A 27,518-nucleotide genomic window follows, 5' to 3' on the forward strand; every position below is an offset into this window, starting at 1 on the left:
TCCTAGATCATGAAATAATGATCAGATTTTCTGGCTAGTAACCATTTGTGATGGCTACTAGCCACTTTTTATCAATAACTGCTTAATATTTCTTGTTGATAACTAGAGTGCGCAGCAATCTAGTTACTGAGCTGTTCTATGACTCACCTTATATTCTCAGTAAAGTATCATGTCAAACATGATACTGACATTTACAAGTAATTATTTATTGATAGGTGTTATTGATGTTGTTGATTGCTTTTAATAAAACCCTGTGTCATCTCCCTTTGTTTTTTCTCTCCTTATTTATTTTTAAACCTGCTGATCATTACACCTGCCTGTTACTGCCATGTTCAATATTTCCTGTGTGACACCTCATTTTCTAATCTATATAACATGCCACCTCGGTTTCAAACCTTACAACCTCCAGTCTTGTCACCGAAACGTCTAACCTGCAAAGCCTGTCACTTCGACCATGTGTCACCTCATATTCTAATCTATATATATAGATTAGAACTGGGGGAACATGGTATATACCATGTTCCCCCAGTTTTATTCCTGGTCAATATACTAGTTCTACCTAGTTTAAACTTGCTAAACTTGTCAACTCAGCTTCTATCAGAACTTTCATTCTCAATATGCACAAGCTTTACTTTTAGTTATATTTATTACACCCACGATTAGGTCCATTTGGCAGTTGATCTCCATCACTCATGGCGAAGGATATCGTACTCCCAGATGGCACGTTAGACGTGCACACAGGAACACCTGGTCCCACATTCCGTATAGTACTTGATTGATCTGCAAATATATAAATCAAACAAGAATTTACTTCTCATCTCTAGCAGTTAAGGTTAAAGTTACCCTAAACAAAATTCAGTCTAAATGTATTGTGATTTGTAACAAAAACAGTCTTACTCCCTAAAGAAAACTTGGCTTATGCAAAGAATTACATTGAATTCTGCATGAGCAAAGTAACTCGTAGAATAATTTCTCAGTTTTGCTAGCTGGGATCGAAATTAAAAAGATAACTCTTTCCCAGGCATTAATAACACATCATCCCCAGTGAAAACATAACACCCTCCTTTCAATATAACGTTGACAATTTGGTGAGAATTATGTGCTTTATATAAATAATATGAAGATTTTCAGTTCTGTACTGTCGTTTCTAGAAACACGTGTTGATAAGGATGCTGATTCGAAATCAAATTCGTATCCTTCCAACTACTTTGTGAATACTGCCAAAGTTTGATGCTTCCCTCATTATTACATTGACATACTGTAATGTGCTTGTTATCTTACTCTGTTGGCATTGTTAGACTTGCTTTGTTTCCTGTCATATGCGCTCATGCACAATTAAGCGCTTCCGTTCTGGGTAAAAGACAAACGCAAGGCACAACTAAGGCAATCAAATTATCAAACGAAATTCATCTCAAACAAAATAATGGCGACAAGGATGGGATCATTTGAAGCTTTGATGACACACAGGAGACATTTACTAACTATCTCGAAATATTTGAAATGTAATGTCGGACACAAATGACATTGATAGAGATAAAAAGGCCAGCCACTTTAGCTTGATTGGATCGAAAACATAGTAGTTATTGCGCGACTTCACGACTTCGGATGAATCTAGAGACGAATTTTTCGGTGGGGTGGAGGGGGGTCCGGGGGTTCTCCCCCAGAAAAACTTTTAGTATAACTAGTCAAAATGGTGAAAATCTAACACACTTGGCTCCTGATGGGGCACATGTTCTAACAGCAAATTTGACATTATAATCCAGTTTTCTAAATATAAAACTGTTTATTGAGATTGTCTTTAACAAAGCTTATTAAAAATATAATGTGAATGAGAGCTGCTAAAGGGGTTGGTCACAGCTAGCATGAGGTAGAATTATCACCGGGTACAATGCTAAATGGTGTAGGAGATGAGTAGTCTCCTAATAGGAGTAGAAATAATTTAACTAAATATTATCGTAGAGTTAAAAAGTAAAATTAATAGAGCACCATGTTAAAAATAATGCACTTATACTATAGTCTATAATACTGAGCAAGTAGTAGTAAATTTAAGTTTGAGCAATGATATACAATCCCCCATGTATACAGCCCCCCATGGGGGGCTGTATATCATTGGTTTGAGCTATGCATGTTACATGCATAGCTCAAACTTAATTTATTTCTTTGAAAAAAATCTTTTGTACATAAGCATTCATTTACATATCCACTACTACAAAAAATACAACCATGTACAATTGTCTCTGTATGAAATGCTTGGAAGCATTCCTTTCGGTAGCATAAAGTTGCCGTGTGAGCTACCATAACAATCGTTTTTCTCTGTATATTCCAAGTATTATAAAAGTCTAACAAGTTTACGTCACTTCTATCATCTGAATTATTGTTATTCTAATCACACCAAAATCACTTACGATCGGAGAATCAAATAATAGTTTATTTTACTGTTTTAAAAGTCGAGCCGATGTTGACTGGTATTTCCAGCTTTTATTCTTTTCCAAGGAGGCGCGATTTCCTTAGCACAAACGGATTATCCTTTCGGATAATCGTTTCATATTTGAATTTATTGACTAATATCTTGTTGATGATATTTAAAACTTACTAGCATTCATATCCTTTGTTTAACGTTTCGAGACGGCAGCTTTATAAACCCCACGCAACCAATAAACAATATTTTGGTCATTTCCCCAGCCAAAGTGTTAAAATCAAGCAAAAATGACGTGAATTCCGGGAATTTGAGTCTCAAAAAATGGTCCTGCCATGGCAGTAGCTGCAGTATAGGAGGATACGGCCCTGAAAGGCAGTCTCTGAGAGAAAAAACTGCGCACTCGATGCAAAATGGAAGCACGCAAAGCGCACACATTAACGGATGAAGAGGTAGCACATATAGCTCATTTTAATAGAGTCCAGTCCAGATATCCTCCCATCATGCTGACCATATACATTAATGACCAACCTCTGAAGATGGAACTTGATACAGGCTCAAGTATATTAACAAAGCCAATCTCAGAGTACTGCTATTTGTGTCCTAACATACTCTTAGACAAAACTCCTATTGTTTGAAACCCTATGGAACCTCTGACAGCATTGTATTTTGTCGTGTGTTAACTTTTTCCGCACCATTCCCGTAATCTTACGGGCTGAGAGCGCAGTCTCAGCGCACCAAACCTGTAATTGCCCGTCAGATCCGAGTCTTCGATAGGTATTTTTTAAATTCATTTATTTATTTTAAACACGGCACTAAAATTTTTAATTGATAATTTGAGGAGTTTTAAAAGATATCATATTACTATTTTGAGGCTATAATTAGTCACTTCTAGGCATGTGCAGAAAGAACACGTTGTTAGAAGTTGAACGTTCTTTATGGAAAGCTGATCATCATGAACGGACGCGATATTTGAAGCGCTGCTAAAACGAATCGTTTACATGAAGATACCGACTGGTTTGAAAGTGAAGAAGAGGATTTTAGACCAGAAAAATGTGAGGAAGATGATGAAAGTAAAAAAAAAAGAAAATCAACAGAATGAATTGGATTGCGAAAGTGAGACTGAAACGGCTGGCGTTAAAACGGTGAATAATGACGGATATCAAAGAGGAGCTGATTTAAAACCAAAAGAATTACATTTTGCTGACAGCCTGGCAGGAGTATAAGTTTGAATTCTTAAACAGGTGAGTGTTTTTTATTATTCTAAGCTTTTTAAATATCGACCATTATAAATGTTATATTTAACGAAACGAATAAATATGGCCTTCAAAAACATTGCGATGCTTCGGAGCCTGTTGATGATAAATATTTGGCGAGTTGTTTGTTTAGTTTTGCATATAGGTATTCTCAAAAAGCCTACTCTGTTGCCTTACTGGTCCACCTTCCTTTATTATCTACACTGATTTTTAATCAATTTAAAAATTGAAAGAAAATTAGAAACAAGTTTACACTTTATTGACAATTTTGAAGACCCTGCTGGCAATAAATTGTTCAAGTTAGGAAATGTTTTTGCCATGACATGCGACTGGTTCTATCCTGTTTTTCTATCTGATAAATTTATATCTGTAGATGAAAGCTTGCTGGCATGGAAAGGATGGCTCAACTTCAGACAGTATATTCCATCTAGCAGATCTAAATTTGAAATTAATTATTTGCTTTCCGTTGCTGTCTCTGGCTATGTGCACCAGTTGTCTGTATACATCGTCAATGAGCAAGCTGAATGCACTGGCAGCGGAGTCACTTGTGGAATATCTTTGTGCGAGTCATGTTTTGATCCTTACCGTGCTAACTAAATTAATTTACAAATGGTATTTTATTTGGTTTCTGCAAATGCTTCACTGCTTTGTATTGCTAGCTTTTGTACATACATTTGCTAATCTATTGTATTAGTTATGCATTGGTGTGCTGTATTTGTTGCAAACTGCCATCTTCAGAGCAGCAGTCTAATCACAGAGTTCAGTTCTCATATTGTTCTGCAATCTAGCAGTCCATGATTTGCTGTTTCTGCTCATAATAAATGTTGCTTCCTGTCTTTTGCTGCTTCACCAAATGTGTGAATATAGGCTCACGACTTAATTCTTCTTGCACACAACCAGTTAATCTTTGCTGCAGCACAAATGAATTTGTGCAATGACTTTATATGAAAAATCTTTACATAAATTTATAGTCTCAAGGCATAAAAATTCAGAGCAAAAAATCGTAACTGCGTATATATAGATGTCTAGCTGCAAAGTTTTTGCAAGCTGTGTGGAGAAAAAACTCTCATTCTGCAGGAAAATGTCTCAGCTTACAGATGCATATTCATTTTCAGTTTTGTGACAATTTGCACGAAAGTTGGAGCAACCTTGTCGGGTGACTGTCTTGCGCTGCTTATGGACATGGCGTCTCGAGCATTTCCAGTGGAGCTCCCGCTATACATCGGAGCTCATAACTTCGCTTTCAATGCTCTTGGACGACTAATTTTTTTTACAAATTGTTGTGAACATATGAATCCATGCAAGAATTATTTATACAACATTTCCAATTGTTTTTAGTAAATATAAAATACAATTGAAAATGATGTACAAAAATAAAGAACTCATAGCTTCAACGAATTGAGACTTTTGCAGGAAAGCAAATGCAAGCTAGCCACATAAAAAAGTATCAGTTTGTAAAGAAATTTCTCAGCATTCCTATGCATGTTAATTTATGTATCTATCTCAATTTTGATGAAATTTGATGCAGTTTTTACGCAGTGGTGTCGAAGGCTCAAATCGCCATAGCAAATGCTCCGGTGCGCTGGGGAATTTCCAGCCTTAAACCAGCGGTCGCTAAAGGGTTAAAGAGCACAGTCACATATGACGATCAGCAGAAGATGGCACATATCTTTGTGTTGGACCAGGAGAAAGTACCCTTATTTGACTGTAAATGGCTGCAGCACTTCCAGTTGGACTGGAGGCTCATTAAACAGTCAACCCATCACGTCAACACTGATCAAGACACACTGGCCTCATTGGTGGCGAAGTACCCAGACTTGAGGAATCCTTGAGTGTTATGAATGAGCTGGAAGCAAAACTGCACGTTCGGGAGGGTGCAGTCTTCAGTCATCCAAAGTATTGGGTCGTACCTATTGCCATAAAAAAGGTTGAAAGCGAGATAAGCAATCTTCTGAGAGACGGTGTCATCTCACCTGTTGAACAATGCGAATGGGCGACTCTAGTAGTACCCGTCACAAAACTCACCGGTGCCATCCGTCTCCGTAGTGATTTCAAGGCAACACTCAATCCCCAGCTGGTAATAGACTCATACCCTATTCCATCTATCGAAGACTTGCAGAAGAAGGTGATTGGAGGAACTCTCTTTTAAAAACTAGATCTTTCACATGCATTTCCCAAATCAAGCTAGCTGAGGAATCAAAACAGTTTGTGGCCATCACTACTCATAAAGGGCTATTCCAGTATAATCGTTTCCCATATGGAGTTGACTCTGCCCCTGCCATTCACCAATGGGCCATAAATGAGTTATTACAGAACATGCCAAGTGTATTGCACTATCAAGATGACATATTTATCACAGGCCAGTCTCAAAATGACCAATTTAAACACTGCATGTGATAAAAAATGCTTTACAGGAACATGCCCTTCATCTTAACAAAGGCAAATACGCACTCTTACAGCCATCGATTGTCTATTTGGGACATTGTGTAGATAAGGATGGCCTGTACCTAACCATTGATAGGTCTCAGCAGGTGAGAAGCACTACGTCTATCAAATGTTGACGAGCTTCATTGGACCTACCAACTATTATCAGAAATTCCTTCCTGACCTGGCTTCTCACTTACATCTATTGGACCTGCTGCTAGGCAAACAAACACCATAGAAATGGTCAGCTAGCTGTGAAGAGGCATTTCAGAGAGTCGAACTGATGCTTTCTACATATCGAGGACTTACAGCCTATGACACTAACAAGCCTCCTCTCTTTGCACATGACGCCCCAGGTTATGGTCTGGGAGCAGTTCTCTTCAATATTTTGACTGATAGTAAAGAGACCAGTTGCATTTGTGTCACGTACGCTGAGTCCAAAAAATTACAATGAAGTGCCTTGTTGTGCAATGCGCACAACAAGGCACTTCATGGTGATACTCATCATTGGACACCAACTGAGGCTTTGTGGAAAAGAATACAAATCAACTTTGCTGGCCCAATAGACCACCTAACTTTTCTTATGGTAGTGGACTTTTTTTCCGAAGTGGTGAGAAGTGTTTCACAGTTTAGCCCTGCTACTCGATTCACAGTTACAGACCTTAACCCTTTGGCAGGGGAAACAACCCAAATTTTGTTTACCGGTTGCGTGAGGAAACGACATTTATGTCGATTTCGGTAGACATTTATAAAGCTGTCGCCTAGTAACGTTAAACAAAGGATATGAACACTAGTAAGTTTTAAATATCATCAACAAGATATCGGTCAATGATTTACAATATGAAACGATTATCTGAGAGGCGTTGCTTTGTGCTAAAAGCAAAACAAATCGCACCTCGGAAAAGAATAAAAGTTGGAAAAACCAGTCAACATTGGCTCGACTTTCAAAGCGGTAAATTAAAAGATTATATGATCCTGCGATCGCTAGTGATTTTTTGTCTGAACAGAATAAAAATAATTCAAATGATAGAAGTGATGTAAACTTTTTGGACCTTTAATATACTTGGAATATACAGAGATAACGATCGTTATGGTGGCTCACACGGCTATGTTATAGCGCTTTACTCTACCGAAAAAAAATGCTTCCAAGCATTTGATACAGGGACAATTGCACATGGATGTATTTTTTTCGAGTAGTAGATATGTGAATGAATGTTTACGTACAAAAAATTTTGTTTACAGAAATAAATTTAAGATTTGAGCTATGCATGTTCATAAAATATCGATTTTATTGAATTTTGAAAATAAATTACACGAGTTTTGGTTGTTTTTGAGGGGGCTTATACCTGGTCAAAGGCTTAATTGTCAAAATGGGTCTCCCACAGGCTTTGGTCAGCGACAATGAACCACAGTTCTCAACAGCTGAGTTTAAGAGTTTTATGGACAATAATGTCATACAACACATCACTATGACTCCCTACCACCCCAACACTAATGGAAAAGCAGAATGCTTCGTTCAGTCATTCTAGCAGTCATACAGAGCAACTCAGGGCCTACCCCAGTCGCACACTGATTAGTTTATTTTGAAGTACAATACAACCATTAATATGACCACCGGAATGACACCAGCTGAAATACTGATGGATCGCAACATAGTACCCGGCTTGATTTGCTAAGGCCAAATAAAGATGTGAGGACAACCACTCCTTAGGAAATTGACCAGGTACACAACAAGACCTGGTGTGATACCTATCATACCTGAGATGATCAACCAGGTACCATAGTGCAAGCCATTGGACAATGCATTTACAAGATGCTGCTGAAGATCAATTAAGTATCCGGAGACACCAGAACTAATAATGCCAGGGGAACGCAGCACCTTAAACCACAGCAGACCAGCCATATGTTTGGAGACACCAGGATCAACTACACCAGGACCAACTACACCAGAAGAACACAACACCTTACACAGTGGCAGGCCCATTGCCCCATACTGACAGTTCTAACCAAACCCCAATTTAGAGCCACAGTAGTATTGTATCGACTGATGCTAACTCTGCCACTCCAGACACCCTATCTGAAACTCTCGTCCCGGATGAACCAATACCTGAGTTATCTCCAACCGTACAGCAATCTTGTTGAACACGACAACCCCCTGCTTATTTTAAGGATTATGAATCATGGACTGTGGCCTGTCAGAATCTTGTACGACACTTCTTTTGGAGAGGGATAACTGAAATGCGCTTGCTATCTTACTTTGTTTGCATTGTTTGACTGGCATTGTTTTCTGTCATATGTACTCACGCGCAGTTCAGCGTTTCTGTTTTGATCAATAAAAGACAATTGCGAGGCACAAGTATGATGATCAATTTATCAAACCTAAACCACCTTAAATCTATAGTTGTCGTGTTCTTGTATCCTATTGCTGCAACACCAAGTTGTATATAAACTATAGATTAGTTGTAGTGCTTGGGACAGCAGCAGAAGTCATTAACACCTAGCGCGACTACCGCGTAACTTTACATCGCATTTATATACGTATGAAAATTAAGTCCGAGCCCAAGTCAGAGACAGACGTAAACGCTGGCAATAATATATATAGTAATGGCAATAGAATAGTGGATGCTGGCAAAATTCTACTTCGATATTTGCAAATTTGTGCAAATATATGAACGACTAGCGAAATACCCAGCAGTGCACATGTATTAAAATCAGCTTATAAACAGTGACAGGTAACGTCTCTGCCATTGCCATTAGCCTGGTACATTGCCAATGGCTAATTTGAGTAAGCTAGTAACATATTGTTAAAATTACTAATATGAGCTGTGAGAGCAAGCTTTATTCATGTGGCGTAACGCAGAATGCTGAGCCTGTTTCAACCGACATAACGATCATACATATGTAGCCTTCATATAATGCCTCAGAATTCAATGCATCTTGCGTAGTTTAATTGGTAAGATATTTGCCTAATGAATGGGAGGTTCCCAGATCAAATCCAGCATGAAATGAATATTTCATTACTAGATTTTAATAGCTATAGATCAATGATATACAGCCCCATGTATATCATTGTATAGATGGACACACCGACACACACGCGAACACACACCCACAAACTTTGAGATTTTCATATATAGATTACAGGTATGTTGAAAAAAGTTTTATTGCATAAAAATTATTAGTTATCTTTCTTTTACCTGTTTATTAAGCTAAAGCGCACAAAATAACATTCATGCAAACAAGTTTGCAGATAATGTAAAGTAATTGGATTACTTTACATTATTTGCATTTAGCGTTGTAAAGTAATTGGATTACTTTACAACGCTAAAAGTTATTTTTAAGCAATAAATGAAAAGAATATTAAGTTGGCCATATCTATAACGCTATATTAATGATGATGTTCAACAGTATCCGTGAGTTGTTAAAAAATATTTGAAGAAATTAGATGGAGACTGAAAACGAGTAAAGTTCTGTCGTCGACTCACACGGATACTTCGTAACATTGACATGGACGTCGAAATCTACATCTAACGTTTCTTATTCAGAACCATGTGACTACGCATTCCTATGACAGCTAGACTGAAAATTATAACGTTTCCATTTAAGTGCTATGTTCAAGGGTGGCTTACGAATCTCTAAGCTTTTTATCGCCCGCATGTCATATTTTGCATAAATGCAACGAATTGCTGAAACGAAATTTTGCTATACTCTCGTGCCTTAAAGAATGCTAACAGCTCAAGAACACTACTTTATTTCCTAATAGTTTGCTATTCTAACAAGAAAAATGACTTGCACGCTTGGTAGGTACTAAGATTAAAAATATGCGCAAAATGATTCACACGAAAATTTATGGATCATTCAGTTTTTTAATCATGAAGCTTATACTCAGCAGCTTAACAGTGTTTACTTCAATGAGTCTTATAATGCCAGTCGGACAAAAATGGTTTCAACACCAAATCAGTTTACCGTTGGGAATGAAATTGTATAGATCTACAAATCAGCCTTTTGTATTTTACAAAACTTTGGCGTGACAATATCAAAACTGTAATTTATTAGCCTGGATACTTTTAGTACTTGATTATTATTACATGGCTAAAATCATTAAATGGCCCATGTACATATGTAGTTGTCATTTTGCCTTGCGTACCTCCTACGATGCAGAGATGATCAATCCTATTAAACTCTGGATTGAGTGTGCAACTGTTGCGTCGGGTGGTCTCTACCCATTCAAGGCAGACCGTTCTTCTGCCTGAGGCGTCGCATGGTCCTTCTACAAACGTCATGCAGTTTTCCAGAGCTGGGCATGAGTTCACTGGTCCTGTGTAGAAAGGGAGAGTCAGATTAGCGACAACACCAAACTATTATGCGTTCACCCATCATACATAGGAGACTTTCTCAGTGCATAAAATTTTGTTTTATTAAGTTATCATCGAAGATGAAACTGTAACTTACTTTTATAATTGCGTGAACACCAGGTTGCATTTATTTTTAAATATAATAGTATTTCAAAATAAATGCAATAATAGTACCCATTATATCAACTGTAATGTTAACTAGGTTTTCAAAGTTACTATTTTCTATTTGGTCCCAATTATGAAGAGATATAATACTTTCCTTGAACTAGTTGGTTTACTACAACAAGTTAGTTTAGCAAGTGTGCTTTCTAAATTTTGAAAGTTGAAAAGTTACATTGTTGAAAGGTGTGAGAAATGCCCTGTTGTAAGCAAGGTAAACAAGCAAGGTAATTTCATTTATATTTAGCTAAAATGATTGACGATAAAAGTTATTTTACATAAATTTAAATTCAATGGAAAATCTTAAACATTTTACCAACACCTTTAATGTCAAAGCACAACCTTCAAACAAGGTTAAACATTCCTCACAAATAGGCTTCGTAATAATAATAACAACGTACAGATGTCTTTAGCTTAATTGATAGTTGACTTCTTACACAATTACCTCATTAGCTAATAGATGAATGACGATCAGAGACTAATAGTTGACCTCTTTGCTGCAATGCATTTGGTATATTGTCGGTTTTGAGTTATCTTATTAAACAACATGGCTGTTGGTACTAATGGTTTTTCCCTTCATGTTTAAAATTTGAATTTTTAGGTTTCAAATTTCACAACTTATAGAAAAACAACATATCACTTGTGTTCTTAAGTGTACTTTGGTCGAAGACAAGGCTCAAAAGTGACTTTGATAACAGTCATCGAGAGATGGCCAACATTTAAAACTCATTTCAGACACAAAGTAGGACAAAGTGGTAGTGCTCTTGTCTGCAACATTCAATATTTGAAATTGCCTTTTCTTTATACTCTGTTGATCATTTCAAGTTAAGTTTTGTAAGCAAAATCCTTTAGTTTTTCAAAATCATTAGTCTTATGTCATGGTATTGTGGCATAATGAAGACTAACTTTTTACATCATTTGAGATGGAAAGTATCTTATATTTTCAAAGTTTTGGTATTGGTGTATGCCAGCCAATTCAGTTGAGCACACTTTGCTGCAAGTACCTACCTGTAAGTACCTATGTACTTGAATACGAGAACAAACGTAAATATGGCTTGAGGTTATGCTATTGGCTTTTATGATTGAAGATGTGTAGTCATCTTTAATTGCAAAAGTCAAATGCATTAACGGGAGCAATTTTGTCTGGGCACTTTATAATCCCCAATTAAGATTGAGGATGAGTTAACTATGGACTCTGTGTGTTAAGGCTTCCTCCCAACGGCTCAAGCCCATTTTGTGCAAAATATTGCTTAAATGCTATATGAATAGGACGTCATTTTAACATCAATGTCATAGACAGGCCTACATTACCATGCAAATGAAGATGTGCAAGGTGATCGCAATTTCCCTCCCAGCTGACCAGTATGGCCATTGATATTACAATTGCTTACAAATATACCTATCAAGGTCTGTTTTTGTATTTCCTACATTTCATAGTCTACCAAAACTCATCTGATCATGTAACCAGTTTCATGTAAGTAGTGTTAGCTTTCACAAACACACCTAAAAAGTCTACCTATTGTTAACTCTCACATCTGGGTGAGTCATACAATACTGTCCACGGATGATGCACCCACTACTTATGCAAATACAAGCTTTGAAGAATACCTATTAATTCTTAATTTGGGATGTTGTGACATCTTTCAGCCATGTGAATTTGGTGTTGAGTCCCTTTTAGGCTGAGTCTGAATTGGTACTAAGATTATAAAAATAATTTGCTTTGATATCAATATAATTCTCTGATGGTTCTGATTCAGACTGGAGGAGTGTTTAAATGGTGTTCTATGTGAATCAAGCTCAAGTCAGAGCTGTTGAATTACCTGCAGAAAGCATATCATCAGATAATGTAAATATTCAAAAAATGATTGTTGGCTTTTTACCGTTTGTTTATTTGCCACTAAGTATTAATAAGACCTGTAAAAGACTGCCTGCAACATTTGATTTTTCCTTTCAAATTTCAGCATGACTTGACAACCAAGTCGCTGGATGCAACTGTATATAGCTTTTAATCTGGGCAACTGGTTCGGGCTAGTGTGTACCATGACACCGCATGACAAACATTGTAATCAGAAACATAGTAAACCATAAATCGTTTTAATCCAGAGATGAAGAGATTTATCTGCCAATTTAGGTTAATCCGGTAGTTAGTGAATATAATGTGGAGATTATTCTCTTCTTTCCTCGTACTCATCGGTTAAAATACTCGGTTCCTTCTACCTGCAGCTAGACTAGTTTTCATGTTGGCATACTAAGTATATTCTCCTGTAGAATTGAGTTCGGTGCAAGGTGAACTTTCTAATTTATTTTGATTAGAGTTACGATAGGTTGTCTATTTTAACCTAATATTGTGTTTTATGCGCTATAAGTTAAAGTTTTTTTTTTCAAGTGGATGCTTGAATGAACAAACTAGTTCATTTAGTAGGCTTAAAAGTTTTATGATACCAAATGTACCTTGTACCAAATAAGGTTACATCAACAACTTGCTCACAACACTAACTTTACTTGCCAAATCCCATTCTAAACATGGTTTGTTGCATTAGCTCTTGCTAATGTAATCTATCTATGGTATACATCTTTTTCACATATGTGTCTTGGCAGTTCAGTCCTGTATTCTATATACACTCCCATGCTGTTTGTATTTCTATATACACTCCAATGCTGTTTGTATTTCTATATACACTCCCATGCTGTTTGTATTTCTATATACACTCCCATGCTGTTTGTATTTCTATATACACTCCCATGCTGTTTGTATTTCTATATACAATCCCATGCTGTTTGTATTTCTATATACAATCCCATGCTGTTTGTATTTCTATATACAATCCCATGCTGTTTGTATTTCTATATACAATCCCATGCTGTTTGTATTTCTATATACACTCCCATGCTGTTTGTATTTCTATATACAATCCCATGCTGTTTGTATTTCTATATACAATCCCATGCTGTTTGTATTTCTATATACAATCCCATGCTGTTTGCATTTCTATATACAATCCCATGCTGTTTGTATTTCTATATACACTCCCATGCTGTTTGTATTTCTATATACACTCGCATGCTGTTTGTATTTCTATATACACTCCCATGCTGTTTGTATTTCTATATACACTCCCATGCTGTTTGTATTTCTATATACACTCCCATGCTGTTTGTATTTCTATATACAATCCCATGCTGTTTGTATTTCTATATACAATCCCATGCTGTTTGTATTTCTATATACAATCCCATGCTGTTTGTATTTCTATATACACTCCCATGCTGTTTGTATTTCTATATACACTCGCATGCTGTTTGTATTTCTATATACACTCCCATGCTGTTTGTATTTCTATATACACTCCCACGCTGTTTGTGTTTCTATATACACTCCCGTGCTGTTTGTATTTCTATATACACTCCCGTGCTGTTTGTATTTCTATATACACTCCCATGCTGTTTGTATTTCTACATACACTCCCATGCTGTTTGTATTTCTATATACACTCCCATGCTGTTTGTATTTCTATATACACTCCCATACTGTTTGTATTTCTATATACACTCCCATGCTGTTTGTATTTCTATATACATTCCCAACCTGTTTGTATTTCTATATACACTCCCATGCTGTTTGTATTTCTATATACACTCCCGTGCTGTTTGTATTTCTATATACACTCCCGTGCTGTTTGTATTTCTATATACACTCCCATGCTGTTTGTATTTCTATATACACTCCCATGCTGTTTGTATTTCTATATACACTCCCATGCTGTTTGTATTTCTATATACACTCCCATGCTGTTTGTATTTCTATATACACTCCCATGCTGTTTGTATTTCTATATACACTCCCATGCTGTTTGTATTTCTATATACACTCCCATGCTGTTTGTATTTCTATATACACTCCCGTGCTGTTTGTATTTCTACATACACTCCCATGCTGTTTGTATTTCTACATACACTCCCATGCTGTTTGTATTTCTATATACACTCCCATGCTGTTTGTATTTCTATATACACTCCCATACTGTTTGTATTTCTATATACACTCCCATGCTGTTTGTATTTCTATATACATTCCCAACCTGTTTGTATTTCTATATACACTCCCATGCTGTTTGTATTTCTATATACACTCCCATGCCGTTTGTATTTCTATATACACTCCCATGCTGTTTGTATTTCTATATACACTCCCATGCTGTTTGTATTTCTATATACACTCCCATGCTGTTTGTATTTCTATATACACTCCCATGCTGTTTGTATTTCTATATACAATCCCATGCTGTTTGTATTTCTATATACAATCCCATGCTGTTTGTATTTCTATATACAATCCCATGCTGTTTGTATTTCTATATACACTCCCATGCTGTTTGTATTTCTATATACACTCGCATGCTGTTTGTATTTCTATATACACTCCCATGCTGTTTGTATTTCTATATACACTCCCACGCTGTTTGTGTTTCTATATACACTCCCGTGCTGTTTGTATTTCTATATACACTCCCGTGCTGTTTGTATTTCTATATACACTCCCATGCTGTTTGTATTTCTACATACACTCCCATGCTGTTTGTATTTCTATATACACTCCCGTGCTGTTTGTATTTCTATATACACTCCCATGCTGTTTGTATTTCTATATACACTCCCATGCTGTTTGTATTTCTATATACACTCCCATGCCGTTTGTATTTCTATATACACTCCCATGCTGTTTGTATTTCTATATACACTCCCGTGCTGTTTGTATTTCTATATACACTCCCGTGCTGTTTGTATTTCTATATACACTCCCATGCTGTTTGTATTTCTATATACACTCCCATGCTGTTTGTATTTCTATATACACTCCCATGCTGTTTGTATTTCTATATACACTCCCATGCTGTTTGTATTTCTATATACACTCCCATGCTGTTTGTATTTCTATATACACTCCCATGCTGTTTGTATTTCTATATACACTCCCATGCTGTTTGTATTTCTATATACACTCCCGTGCTGTTTGTATTTCTATATACACTCCCGTGCTGTTTGTATTTCTATATACACTCCCATGCGGTTTGTATTTCTATATACACTCCCATGCCGTTTGTATTTCTATATACACTCCCATGCCGTTTGTATTTCTATATACACTCCCATGCTGTTTGTATTTCTATATACACTCCCATGCTGTTTGTATTTCTATATACACTCGCATGCTGTTTGTATTTCTATATACACTCCCATGCTGTTTGTATTTCTATATACACTCCCACGCTGTTTGTGTTTCTATATACACTCCCGTGCTGTTTGTATTTCTATATACACTCCCGTGCTGTTTGTATTTCTATATACACTCCCATGCTGTTTGTATTTCTACATACACTCCCATGCTGTTTGTATTTCTATATACACTCCCATGCTGTTTGTATTTCTATATACACTCCCATACTGTTTGTATTTCTATATACACTCCCATGCTGTTTGTATTTCTATATACATTCCCAACCTGTTTGTATTTCTATATACACTCCCATGCTGTTTGTATTTCTATATACACTCCCGTGCTGTTTGTATTTCTATATACACTCCCATGCTGTTTGTATTTCTATATACACTCTCATGCTGTTTGTATTTCTATATACACGCCCATGCTGTTTGTATTTCTATATACACTCCCATGCCGTTTGTATTTCTATATACACTCCCGTGCTGTTTGTATTTCTATATACACTCCCATGCTGTTTGTATTTCTATATACACTCCCATGCTGTTTGTATTTCTATATACACTCCCATGCTGTTTGTATTTCTATATACACTCCCGTGCTGTTTGTATTTCTATATACACTCCCATGCTGTTTGTATTTCTATATACACTCCCATACTGTTTGTATTTCTATATACACTCCCATGCTGTTTGTATTTCTATATACACTCCCATGCTGTTTGTATTTCTATGCTACCCTAGGACATTTATGTATTCGCGGCATCTAACTTTCGCGTTTTCGCGGTGTCATCCTCTCGCGAAAATTTAATGAGCGAAACTAAACTATCATAACGAACAAGCGAAAACGCGAAGTTAAATAGCTTTGTTCATTGATATTCACAATAAAATCGTCATATTAGAAATGCAGGCAATTTTCGTCTGCGGTTGGGATAAATGGGAAATTTCTGGTAAACTCATTATAGCTAATACACCGACTGAGCAGCATGGCAAAGCAAATTAAGATTATATCAGTTTAGTCACCGAATTTGTAACTGATGAGGATGAAAGTCTGGTAGGTGAAGTCATAAAATTGCAGAATAATTATTGTAGTGATGAATTTTATTACCAACCAAAAACAATATCAACCCTCATCAGGTCTAACCACATATCTCTTCCACTGCCAACCATGTACAAATTAGCTACCGGCCTAGTGCCAGCCATTTTACCGAAATTGCCGATATTGCTTCATGATATGTGTACAGTATTTTTCAAGTTTTACTTTAATTATCCGTATAATCACGAAAATCTAAACTGGCTATTATGTCATCAACAACTAATTACCTGTTTTATGACTTGCGCGGGGTAGTTAATGAACTAACAGAAAAATGTTCGTTTTTAGATTAGCAATTCTCAAACAAAAGTTTAAAATTGCTTCGTTGTTTTAGGCTGATTTTATAGAGAAATCTTCGGACAACACAGTCAATTTCATAAAACACTTAAAGACCGTGGGTTATGTGGTCAACAAATAATAAAATCAGGTTACCAGACAATTGCTGAGAAAGTCCAAAAATGCGTTTATGGCAGTGGCCCCTAGAAAACGCATAAATGCGTTTATGGCAGCGTAAGGGTTATACAGTTTTGGTTGTAAAGTTGGTTGCTACCTATCTATTTTCTTTTTTTTGGGATTCGAGTGTGAAAGTCACAGCGGGAGGAACCTAGACGTCATTGATAGTCTAAAAAACAAATGGCAGCAAGTGATCAAATTGAATTGCCGATCTCACCCACACGTTTCAACCTGTGGTTTACAAATACGAACTAGTCCCAAATTGAATTTTTTTTTATTAGCAAACTGGACCTGAGGAATGTAATCTGTTTTTTCCACTGCATTTATTTTCACATCACTATATTTTCGCACTCATCAGAGCCGCGAAATTAAGTTGCAGCGAAATTTTATTCTGTGGGCTACTCACGAAACTAAATACTAGCGAAATATAAGTGTCCTAGGGTAATCTATTTCTATGAGATAAATGCTTGTGTTGTCTGATGTTCTCTGCCCCACAGTTACACTATTTTTAGTAGCGAAATAGCTGTCTTTCTCATTAATGCTGACGATAAACATTTATCGTATGAATTTTTGGTAATTTATTTATCTTTTCTCCTGAATTTCTACTTGGGTCAGTTTACTGTTACTAGTACACTTGGCAGTCCCGTCCACCGTGAGAGATCGTCATGAGTAATCAGTATGGCATTATCTAATGTGATGGGAAGGTAACTAAATGGTGTAGTTGTAGTGTGCTTGTCGTTGTATCTGATTCCCTGGTTCAAATCCCGTATGAAGTAATTTTTTTCCAAACACTTTTAGTGTGTCTTCAATCGGACTTGGCTTTTGTTATAGTTAAGTTTACAAGTCAATGCTACTGCTTGGAGATGACAGAGAAAATATTCCTTCTCTATTTTTGATAAACATGGTGGGACTAACGTTGTATTGAATTCAGTTGAAGTGCTTGATAGACTTCATTGAACTCACCGAATATGGTCAAAGTTTCATAATAGAAGGCTCTGCCTTTCATTTGCAGATACCATCTACATTCATTAAATATCCATTAAAAATGTCCAACTTATAAATGGCTAAACTATTTAAATGAAATAGATTCCATCCTTTGATCGGTGTATAAAGCATTTGATAGAGGATCAAATTGTATGGAGCAACTACAAAAAAACGAAGGATTCCTTCGTTCATTCGTGACGTCATTTTATCGTTGTCGGCCATCTTTATAGACAATTTAATCGTTAGAAACACGAAGCTTTTGCAATGATAATTTTAAAACGATGTTTTTGTTTGCAATTTTTTATTATAGTATCAAAACAACACTTAAAAGTACTAATAAATCAAAGAAAAACCATCGTTTTCTACAAATATGGTGGCTTTTTCGTGAAGGAGCGCATGTGCAAACGACTTGATGACGTCAAAAAAACGATGCAGTTTATAGGAACTCCTAGCCGTTTCAGCACTCTTCCAACCGAAATGCTGTTTGAATATATTTTATATTGAACTAGAGATGCCATGGTTATGTTGTTTAAACAGTTTTAACAAAGTTTAGAACATTCTCAATATGTCACGTAATCATTTAAAACCTTAAAACAAAAAGCTTGGCCAGTCTTTAAAAAATACAGTGTTTGATAAGAATTACTACAGTGCATGTTCTCCGTCTCATATTCAAGGTATTCATATAGCAGGAAAAATGTACTACATGTAATATTTTTATTAGGCTGTTAGCAGCTTTTTTATCAACCATTTTTATACCTTTATTGGTTTTATGTACAATGAATATGTGAATATGTGAATATGTGAATACGTGAATATGTGAATATGTGAATATGTGTAAAATAAGTGTGATGAATGCACATAATGATGGGGCATTTGCTTTTAAATAGATTTTAACAAATTTTAGAGATTTTTCGTTCTGATTGTCTACATTAAGTAATCCCATTTTGTCTGTCTGTTAGTCCGTGTGAGCGCTTTGCGTTTTCACATTTTTTGGCTGATTTCATTCAAACTCGGCACCCATGTGCCCTGCGCCTTTCGCAGATTGCAAAAATATTTGGTCTTTAAACCCTATTTGGTTCCTAAGATCCAACCTTTCAAAGATGAACCTGCGGGCTATCGATTTGAAAATGAATAAAATCCTTGGCATCACTAAGGTTACTGCTAGTTTTAAATAAAAACTCATTTTTTAATAATTCTTTGCGGAATCAATAGATTTCTCAATCATTTAGAAAATATTAAGATCATTTATTGTTGACAGATTTGTTAACTTGGTTCAACGTCGGCCATTAATTCAAAGTTCAGTAACAAAGTTATATATATGTATAACATAGAAGAACATGTAACATGTAGAACATATGGATAACCGCTTCACCAAAGAAAATCTGGCTAACCACTGAGGAGCAAGTCCGAAATGCAAACTTGTATGCAAGATACCCCAACTCCAAAGCAGGCCAGGGCATAAAAAGGCAGCTGCAGAGCCAGTGATGTAGTGTATAAAACATGCTCAACTACGAAAAAACAATCAAAAAGACAAACAAACAAAACCTATGATATATATATATATATATATTATATATATTAGACATATAATGATAGGTTAGGTTATCATATAATGATAATGCACTCGTAACAGTTTTTTCAATTTGGCAATAATAAATTTAGTGCGCTGAGGAGGGTTAACCAAAGATTAAACAAGGTTTAAACATTGGGTTAAAGGTTAAACAATGGGTTAAAGGTTAAACAATGGCTCAACAAACGAAACATGACTTCAAGGAGTGAGTAAGAAAATGCATCCTTATGTACCTAGCAGCCACTTTGCTCCATATATATGTCAACAAGGTCAAATATTGTGATTTATAATGTTTCATTAATGAACTATATAATTGGATTCTGTGAAGAATAATGTTTTTACAATTGCGAAGCTGTCCGAGATAAATAAACTCAAAAGGAGTAACTGACACTGCGGATGACCAGTATAGGTTAGCAGATCTAAAATATGCTCAGGAGGTTATTAGTTCATGAACTTACTTTGGTTTCTGCATGACAATAGACTATAGTTTGAAACCCTTTGTTACATACATTCTATCATTGGGCAGAAGCTGTCCTGCAATCGTGACTCCTTCAAAGGATATCATGAAAATGCAGTGATTAATTTGAATAGGCTTTTTGATTTAATAGAATACTAGTGATGCCGTTGTGGCTGATTATAAGAATTTTATTCAGTTTCATCCTATAATCGAGATTGCCACATGCTGAGCATCTCCTTCATGCTCTAATCAATCACATTTCTTCTGCTAGTGAGAGTGAGAGCCAACTTTTTACATCTGATGTTTAATTTGCTATACTTATATTTATGGTCCGTCATAAATCTTTATCCGTCACAAACCTTGATCCGTCACAAACCTTTATCCGTCACAAACCTTTATCCGTCACAAACCTTGATCCGTCACAAACCTTGATCCGTCACAAACCTTTATCTGTCACAAACCTTGATCCGTCACAAACCTTTATCTGTCACAAACCTTGATCCGTCACAAACCTTTATCCGTCACAAACCTTGATCCGTCACAAACCTTGTTCCGTCACAAACCTTGATCTCTCACAAACCTTGATCCGTCACAAACCTTGTTCCGTCACAAACCTTGATCTCTCACAAACCTTGATCCGTCACAAACCTTGTTCCGTCACAAACCTTGATCTCTCACAAACCTTGATCCGTCACAAACCTTGTTCTGTCACAAACCTTGATCTGTCACAAACCTTGGTGTGTCATGATCATTAGCCTGTCACTAATCGTGGTCTTTTACAAATCATGGTCTGTCTCAAACCTTGGTCTCAAATACACGTATTTCATTGAATTATTTTTCAAAAGTTGTCTAGTGTAAAGTTTCTCAATGAATGGGTGTGGCTGCATTGGAAGGTGTTTTTGGATGTCAGTGTTTAGTAAATGCATCATGTTTATGAATTAGTAGCCATTAAATTAACTAGATTAAACAAGCTGGTGTTTATTTTGTGATGCTTTGTACAACATTATTTTAATAATACCCATATTGGTGCTATATCATCTCATCATGTTACATAGACGAAGCTGTTTTGTACACATTCGTCTTTTTAGTCTCAAAAGTACCATAACAATTATAATTTTTGGTAGCTTTAAAAATGAAAAATACATTCGCCAATAGCAGGAATTACCTGAAGAATTTAACGCGAACTTTGAATACATAACAATGCTGTTGCAAGCGTCTGGTGAACACATCACTATCAGCCATTCGCTTCTGCATTCACAGTTAAAAGAAACTGACTTTGTTTGTTTGCAGGTGTTAATAAACAGCTGATCTAAAGGGTAGCCAATTTCTTTCAATAATATATTTTTTGTTAAAATTTATCATAATATTCTAGTTGACTCTTTACATTCTTTTGCACCAACATTTATTTTTGTTTGACTTCAGAACATGTAAAGACACTCTGACATCATGTCAGCATTATGTAAGACTGGACCACTCATCCCCTATAAGGTGACAGCATATAGTACTCACCAGCTGGGATAATGTAACATTATATGAAGGCAGGACTCACCTGCTGAGGTGAAGTCAGCATTCTGTAGCACAGCTCCAAGAATGAAAACTGAAAGAAGAAAACTTTTCTTAAATAACTCACAGAAATCCAACAGGTAGGAGCAATTACAATCTCCAAATCTTCCATGATTGGATCATTTTAACTTTACCTAATCTAGCAACAACCATGAATATAATATATGAGTAGCAAGAAGAACATGGTTGTGTTACACAGAATTAGTGGTGACTGCTTTGAAGTTTATTTATTATCCAGAATAGACTTACGAAAGTACAATTGATGATTGAAAATATAATATCAACACAGTGTTGATTCAGGTACTAAAATAATACTCAGCATTTTAAAAGTTGTTTTATTCGCGATTTCTAAGGGGATAAATTAATGCATGCTGTCGGCCTTTTTAAGCATCATCTGTGATAGCCAAATACTCTATTTTCGTTGTTTCCTTTTTTACCTTACGTGTAGGTTCCAACATGTATATATATATATATATATATATATATATATAGATAAATAGATAGATAGATATGTTTATGTAAAAGAAGTGATGATAACAAAAAGTATCGTGATTCTGCAAAACTTACCTGAGAGTAAATTGATGAATAGAGGAAGAGCCATGGTGCTATCACTCTGCGCGAGTGGATTCACTGCTAGTGATATGTGTTCCTAAATATTGTGCCAAGTGTTCATGTGTTTGTGGTTGGATGAGAGCAGATCAAAGGATTAACCACATTGCCCAAGGATTATCTATCCTACGTCAAACTAGCCTCTGAATTGATGACTCATGGTAATACGCTTTGATTGGAGACAGATTGATTGTATAAATTATATATGATAGATCTATTGATATGCTATATAGTGACTTACAAGTGGAAACTTGAAACAAAATTAGACATGAAAACCGGTATTATATGTATGTATAGGTAGGTATTAATAATTCCATCTAGCTATTTATCTGCATATCTATTCATATCTAGGTACATAAATAAATACATAAAGGAAGAAAATTATATATATAAAATCAGTTGATGAGACTGGGTCTATATCTGCTTGAAACAATTTTGTAGTATAGTGCACCCCGAGTTATTATTACCCTGTTATACAGTTTTTTTCGCCTTACAATGTGGAACATGAGGTTTTTTTCATTCCTGCCATACGACATTTTTTCGCCATACGATATCAACAAACCTTTTGTCTCGAAATTAAAATTTGGCAGTCGGTGTGCTAATAACGTCGAATAAAGAAGATGCTGATATGCTATTTGCCGAAATACCTCCCAAAATGCTTAAAAGAGATACAATGCTCTCTCTGTCAGTGCATCGTTATCTGTTATAAGTTATAGTGAAAACGAAACCAGAAACAGATAGGTGACAAAATTTTAGATGATGACAATTTTGAAGTTTAGTTTAGTAAAATATATACTAAAACTTGACTTCAAGTATGTGTTTAGCTAGCCAAATTCATTTAAGTTAAATTCAACGTTGATGTTCTATGTCTGACTCGAAGGTAAGGACTCCCTATGGTACGTACTGCACATAGTACATTGTAATGTTACATTTTATTGCAGATCATAACCACTAATTGCACTAAATACACTAAAGTTACTGTAGGTAACTATAGTTACTAAGGTTAACATACTATTTTTTATTATTATTCAATGTGTATATCAAACTTTGATGTTTTTATTAGGGGGTGTTTGCATTTGATAATTACTATGGGTTTAGAGAGGGTATAGAAACTCTCTGTCTTACGATGCCAACATTGGAACGAGTTAAAAGCGTATGGACTTACAGCTAAACTGTCTTTACACATAATATTATATATATATAACTTATGTATAATTTATATAGAATTTATATATGATATTTTGTATTCTACTCACGTGTTCAGACAACTGATATTGCTAAACCATACAGTATTTCATTTCATTGCAATTGTTTCACTATGATATAATTATTATATTTATTTTATATTATTGTTATGGTTAGAAACAATATTTCAGCTTCAGCATTCTTAATATTTTTTATTTAATTATGCTATCACACCGTCTGCGTTCAACACATTGTTTACCCGCCAGTTGTAAGCTATGCTGCTAGGCAGTCATTCTGATTACCTTTTTGCTAGAAATAGTTATCAAGTGGATTAGCGAAGTGGATTGAAGTGGATTAAGTGAAGTTGGCTAGCTCTGTGGATTAAGTTTTGTAAGTTTAGGAAATGCCTTGCTGTAGCTGTGCATGTTGTGTAATGCCTTGCTGTAGCTGTGCATGTTGTGTAATGCCTTGCTGTAGCTGTGCATGTTGTGTAATGCCTTGCTGTAGCTGTGCATGTTGTGTAATGCCTTGCTGTAGCTGTGCATATTGTGTAATGCCTTGTTGTAGCTGTGCATGTTGTGTAATGCCTTGCTGTAGCTGTGCATGTTGTGTAATGCCTTGCTGTAGCTGTGCATGTTGTGTAATGCCTTGTTGTAGCTGTGCATGTTGTGTAATGCCTTGCTGTAGCTGTGCATGTTGTGTAATGCCTTGTTGTAGCTGTGCATGTTGTGTAATGCCTTGCTGTAGCTGTGCATGTTGTGTAATGCCTTGCTGTAGCTGTGCATGTTGTGTAATGCCTTTTTTGCTGAACTCATTTATTCTACCATGAGCATGTCTCAACACTAACATCATGAACTGGCAATATGACAGCATCAGAGATGAAACGAATGGCATCTGCCAGCCCCTTCTTTATTTGTGAGGCTTACTGAAGCACTTAATGCATGAATCCTATAGACGCACTCTAGACATCTGAATCCTATAGACACACACTACACATGGATACTATAGCCACATACACATACTAGAACATATGAATCCTATGGAGACACACTAGACATATGAATCCTATGGACACACACTAGACATATGAATCCTATGGACACACATTAGACATATGAATCCTATCCTTGCGTGTTAAAATCATCACCGCCTGTGAAGACTAGATAACGAAGATTATCTGTCAGCACAAAATATTATTGCACTAACCACAGCGGATAGCATTACAGATTGGGATTTGATTAAATTTTTGTGCAATTTTGCCAAAAAAATCAGGTTTTTTCGACTTAATTACGTCATAAAAATTGACAGGAAGATTTACGATCTGCAAAATATCAAGTGAAAACAGGTGTGATCATCTAATGCTATTAAATCGCTCTTTTATACCTAGATTATCTAAAAATTGTTCGTATAGATTACTTATTCATAAAAGCAGAGTGTTAATGGTTAATTTTTTATGAGCCATTTTCCTTATTGCCGATTCATGTCAAGGAAAAACTTCTTGCGAGGGCATTCTAGAGGAACATACGCTCAAACCGAACAGTGTAATTCTCTAACCACTGCTACAATAGTTAATGCTGGTTACCTAGTATATAAATTGGATGCAGTCTTCTGTATTCCTGCAATCTGCTTCGACCTTGTGTTGTAATTATCAGTATGTGGGGAATCCATAATGAGAATGTATATGATTGGTGGGCAAAAGAAGTGCTTTTGTTTTGCATTCACGCATTGGCTAATTGCTGGCATTGGCATCGTAATTCATGTCTGTGTTTTGCCAAACAAATGACCTCTTCATGTCACAGTTTGGAGATTGCATTATGTTTTTGTCTCCAAAACTAGTTTTTTGTTCTTCTAACATCAAAATCATTGCGGAAAGATGAATCTCATGATTATATTTTTATCCCACGACTAAACACGAGCAGAGCGATTGGTTGAGAGTTTTATGTTAAATGCATGTGCACACAACTCACGGAAATTATTCATCAATACCGTCGCAAACCCTTGTACCGAAATCTCATCAACAAATTTAACCATTTTTCGATGGAGTCGTTTAAGTATAATAACGACACAAAAAAACACATAAAAGCCTATTTAAAGAATAGGAAATAGGAATAGGAAAGACTCGTGAAATGTGCACGTTATTTTTTCATGAAATGCGCACGACATAATCGTTCTATTCTCTGTCGCTCGGCGTTTCGTTTGCCAGTTAATTTTAATAAAAGTAAGGCTAGGCAAGTTTTAATAATGATTTTCGGCCAAATTCATCTGTCTATTTGTGTATAATCCGATCAGATAAGTAAATGTTACGATATTGTCGACAATTTACAAAAACTTGGTAACATATTTAAAAAATAGAGAAAGCATAATATTATTATGCTTTATTATTTATCTTGAGGTGTTGACTGATGTTCTAAAAAAGAGTCAAGGAGATTGACCAACCAGAAGCTGAGATATAGCCAGCCAAACACAGGTCTACCAAAAAACATAAGTGTTTTAGTAATCATCAATATATGACGTATGAAATCGACTTGTGTGCCATTGGTCAATTATGCCAACTAATGCGCTCTCCTATAACAATCACGGCATTTTAATTGGTTTAATCCCTGGAAGTATAGAACAATCAAATTGGGCCTAACAATCATTGCTCTGAGAATTCCGAACCAGTCCCTCTGACATGTAGATTAGTTTTAGCATAAAATAATTACACGCATCTATTATTTCGCAACATTTCGCTATCTTGCTAGTTCAGCTCAGTTTTGTTGTTCTCCCACCTAGCTTCTCTATTCGGACTCATCTTTAGCGCTGTTCAGATTTTTTTAACTATAGCTAATAAATTGAATTAATTAAATCAATCATCAATCTCGGTTATCATTTGGAATTTTCTACAAATTATATTAGTTACATCATTTATTCTATACTCAGTTATATTATTATTTTGTATAATATGCATTATGTTTATTATATTAATCATAAAAATAATCATAGATAAGATAATAGATAAATAAAAAAATCAAATCAAAAGTTATCGTTTTCTTTTCTTACAGCAAGAGCAGCACGGTCAAGTTATTCTTTTTAAAATTATGGCTGTAGTGAACTTACAGTCTGTTAATAGTGACGATAATCATGAAAATCAACTGAATGCTGCAGTAGGTACACAGTAGGAAAATGATGAATGAACAAAAAGTCACATTCCCATTTCTTATTCTAAACAAACTGCAAATCGCGGATGTCACATATAGACTATACACGCGTCGTTCGTTGAACAGAAGATCTTCAGAGAACATCCGTGGATATCGAGTTAAAATTTGAAGCACAATAGTCAAAATCTGCTCTTCTGTTTTGAAAAATCATGGCGAGGGGTTGTGGGCAAATGCCTTTACCACACAATGTTTGCTTGATTTTCCTGAGAAACCAGAGCTAGTCTGTGAATTCATTACTATCGCGAGAAGCGTTTCACATCTCGTAGCCTAAAACAATCATTATACGCAACGGCGGTAAGGGTGCGCAACTCCGGTACATGACCAATAAGTCGATTTCATACGTCACATTTCTGGGGTTTTCGAAGGGTTTTCCTCTGATTCGTTATTAGGTAGACCTGTGTTTGGCTGGCTATGTCTTAGCTTCTAGTGGGTTAATCTCTTTGATTCTTTTTTTAGAACATCGGTCAACACCTCAAGATAACTAATAAAGCATAATAATATTATGCTTTCTCTATTCTTTAAATATGTTACCAAGTTTTTGTAAATTGTCGACAATATCGTAACATTTACTTATCTGATC

The 27,518-nt window shown here is 35.8% G+C and overlaps 2 protein-coding genes across 5 annotated transcripts in view; one reads left to right on the forward strand and one right to left on the reverse strand.

The window, feature by feature from the left end:
- LOC137401527 (uncharacterized) overlaps positions 1-22,573 on the reverse strand; it is a 37,098-nt gene extending 14,525 nt beyond the window's left edge. The window contains exons 1-4 of the mRNA XM_068087928.1: positions 22,515-22,573; positions 21,934-21,981; positions 10,244-10,414; positions 658-780 (exon numbers count right to left, since the gene is read on the reverse strand). Coding sequence (XP_067944029.1) covers positions 658-780; positions 10,244-10,414; positions 21,934-21,981; positions 22,515-22,548 — 376 coding nt within the window. The 5' untranslated portion in view covers positions 22,549-22,573. The remainder of the gene's footprint in view (positions 1-657; positions 781-10,243; positions 10,415-21,933; positions 21,982-22,514) is intronic.
- Positions 9,858-27,518, forward strand: part of LOC137401526 (uncharacterized) — a 52,439-nt gene continuing 34,778 nt past the window's right edge. For 3 of the 4 annotated variants that reach the window (XM_068087925.1, XM_068087926.1, XM_068087927.1), the window contains exons 1-2: positions 12,821-12,896; positions 21,807-22,027. The gene's annotated coding sequence lies outside the window, so the exon portion shown is untranslated. Of the gene's footprint in view, positions 9,897-12,820; positions 12,897-21,806; positions 22,028-27,518 lie in introns of those variants that run through there. The other variant, XM_068087924.1, reaches the window with a different exon arrangement.

The sequence above is a fragment of the Watersipora subatra genome, chromosome 8 (genome assembly GCF_963576615.1).
Source record: "Watersipora subatra chromosome 8, tzWatSuba1.1, whole genome shotgun sequence".
NCBI lineage: Eukaryota > Metazoa > Bryozoa > Gymnolaemata > Cheilostomatida > Watersiporidae > Watersipora > Watersipora subatra.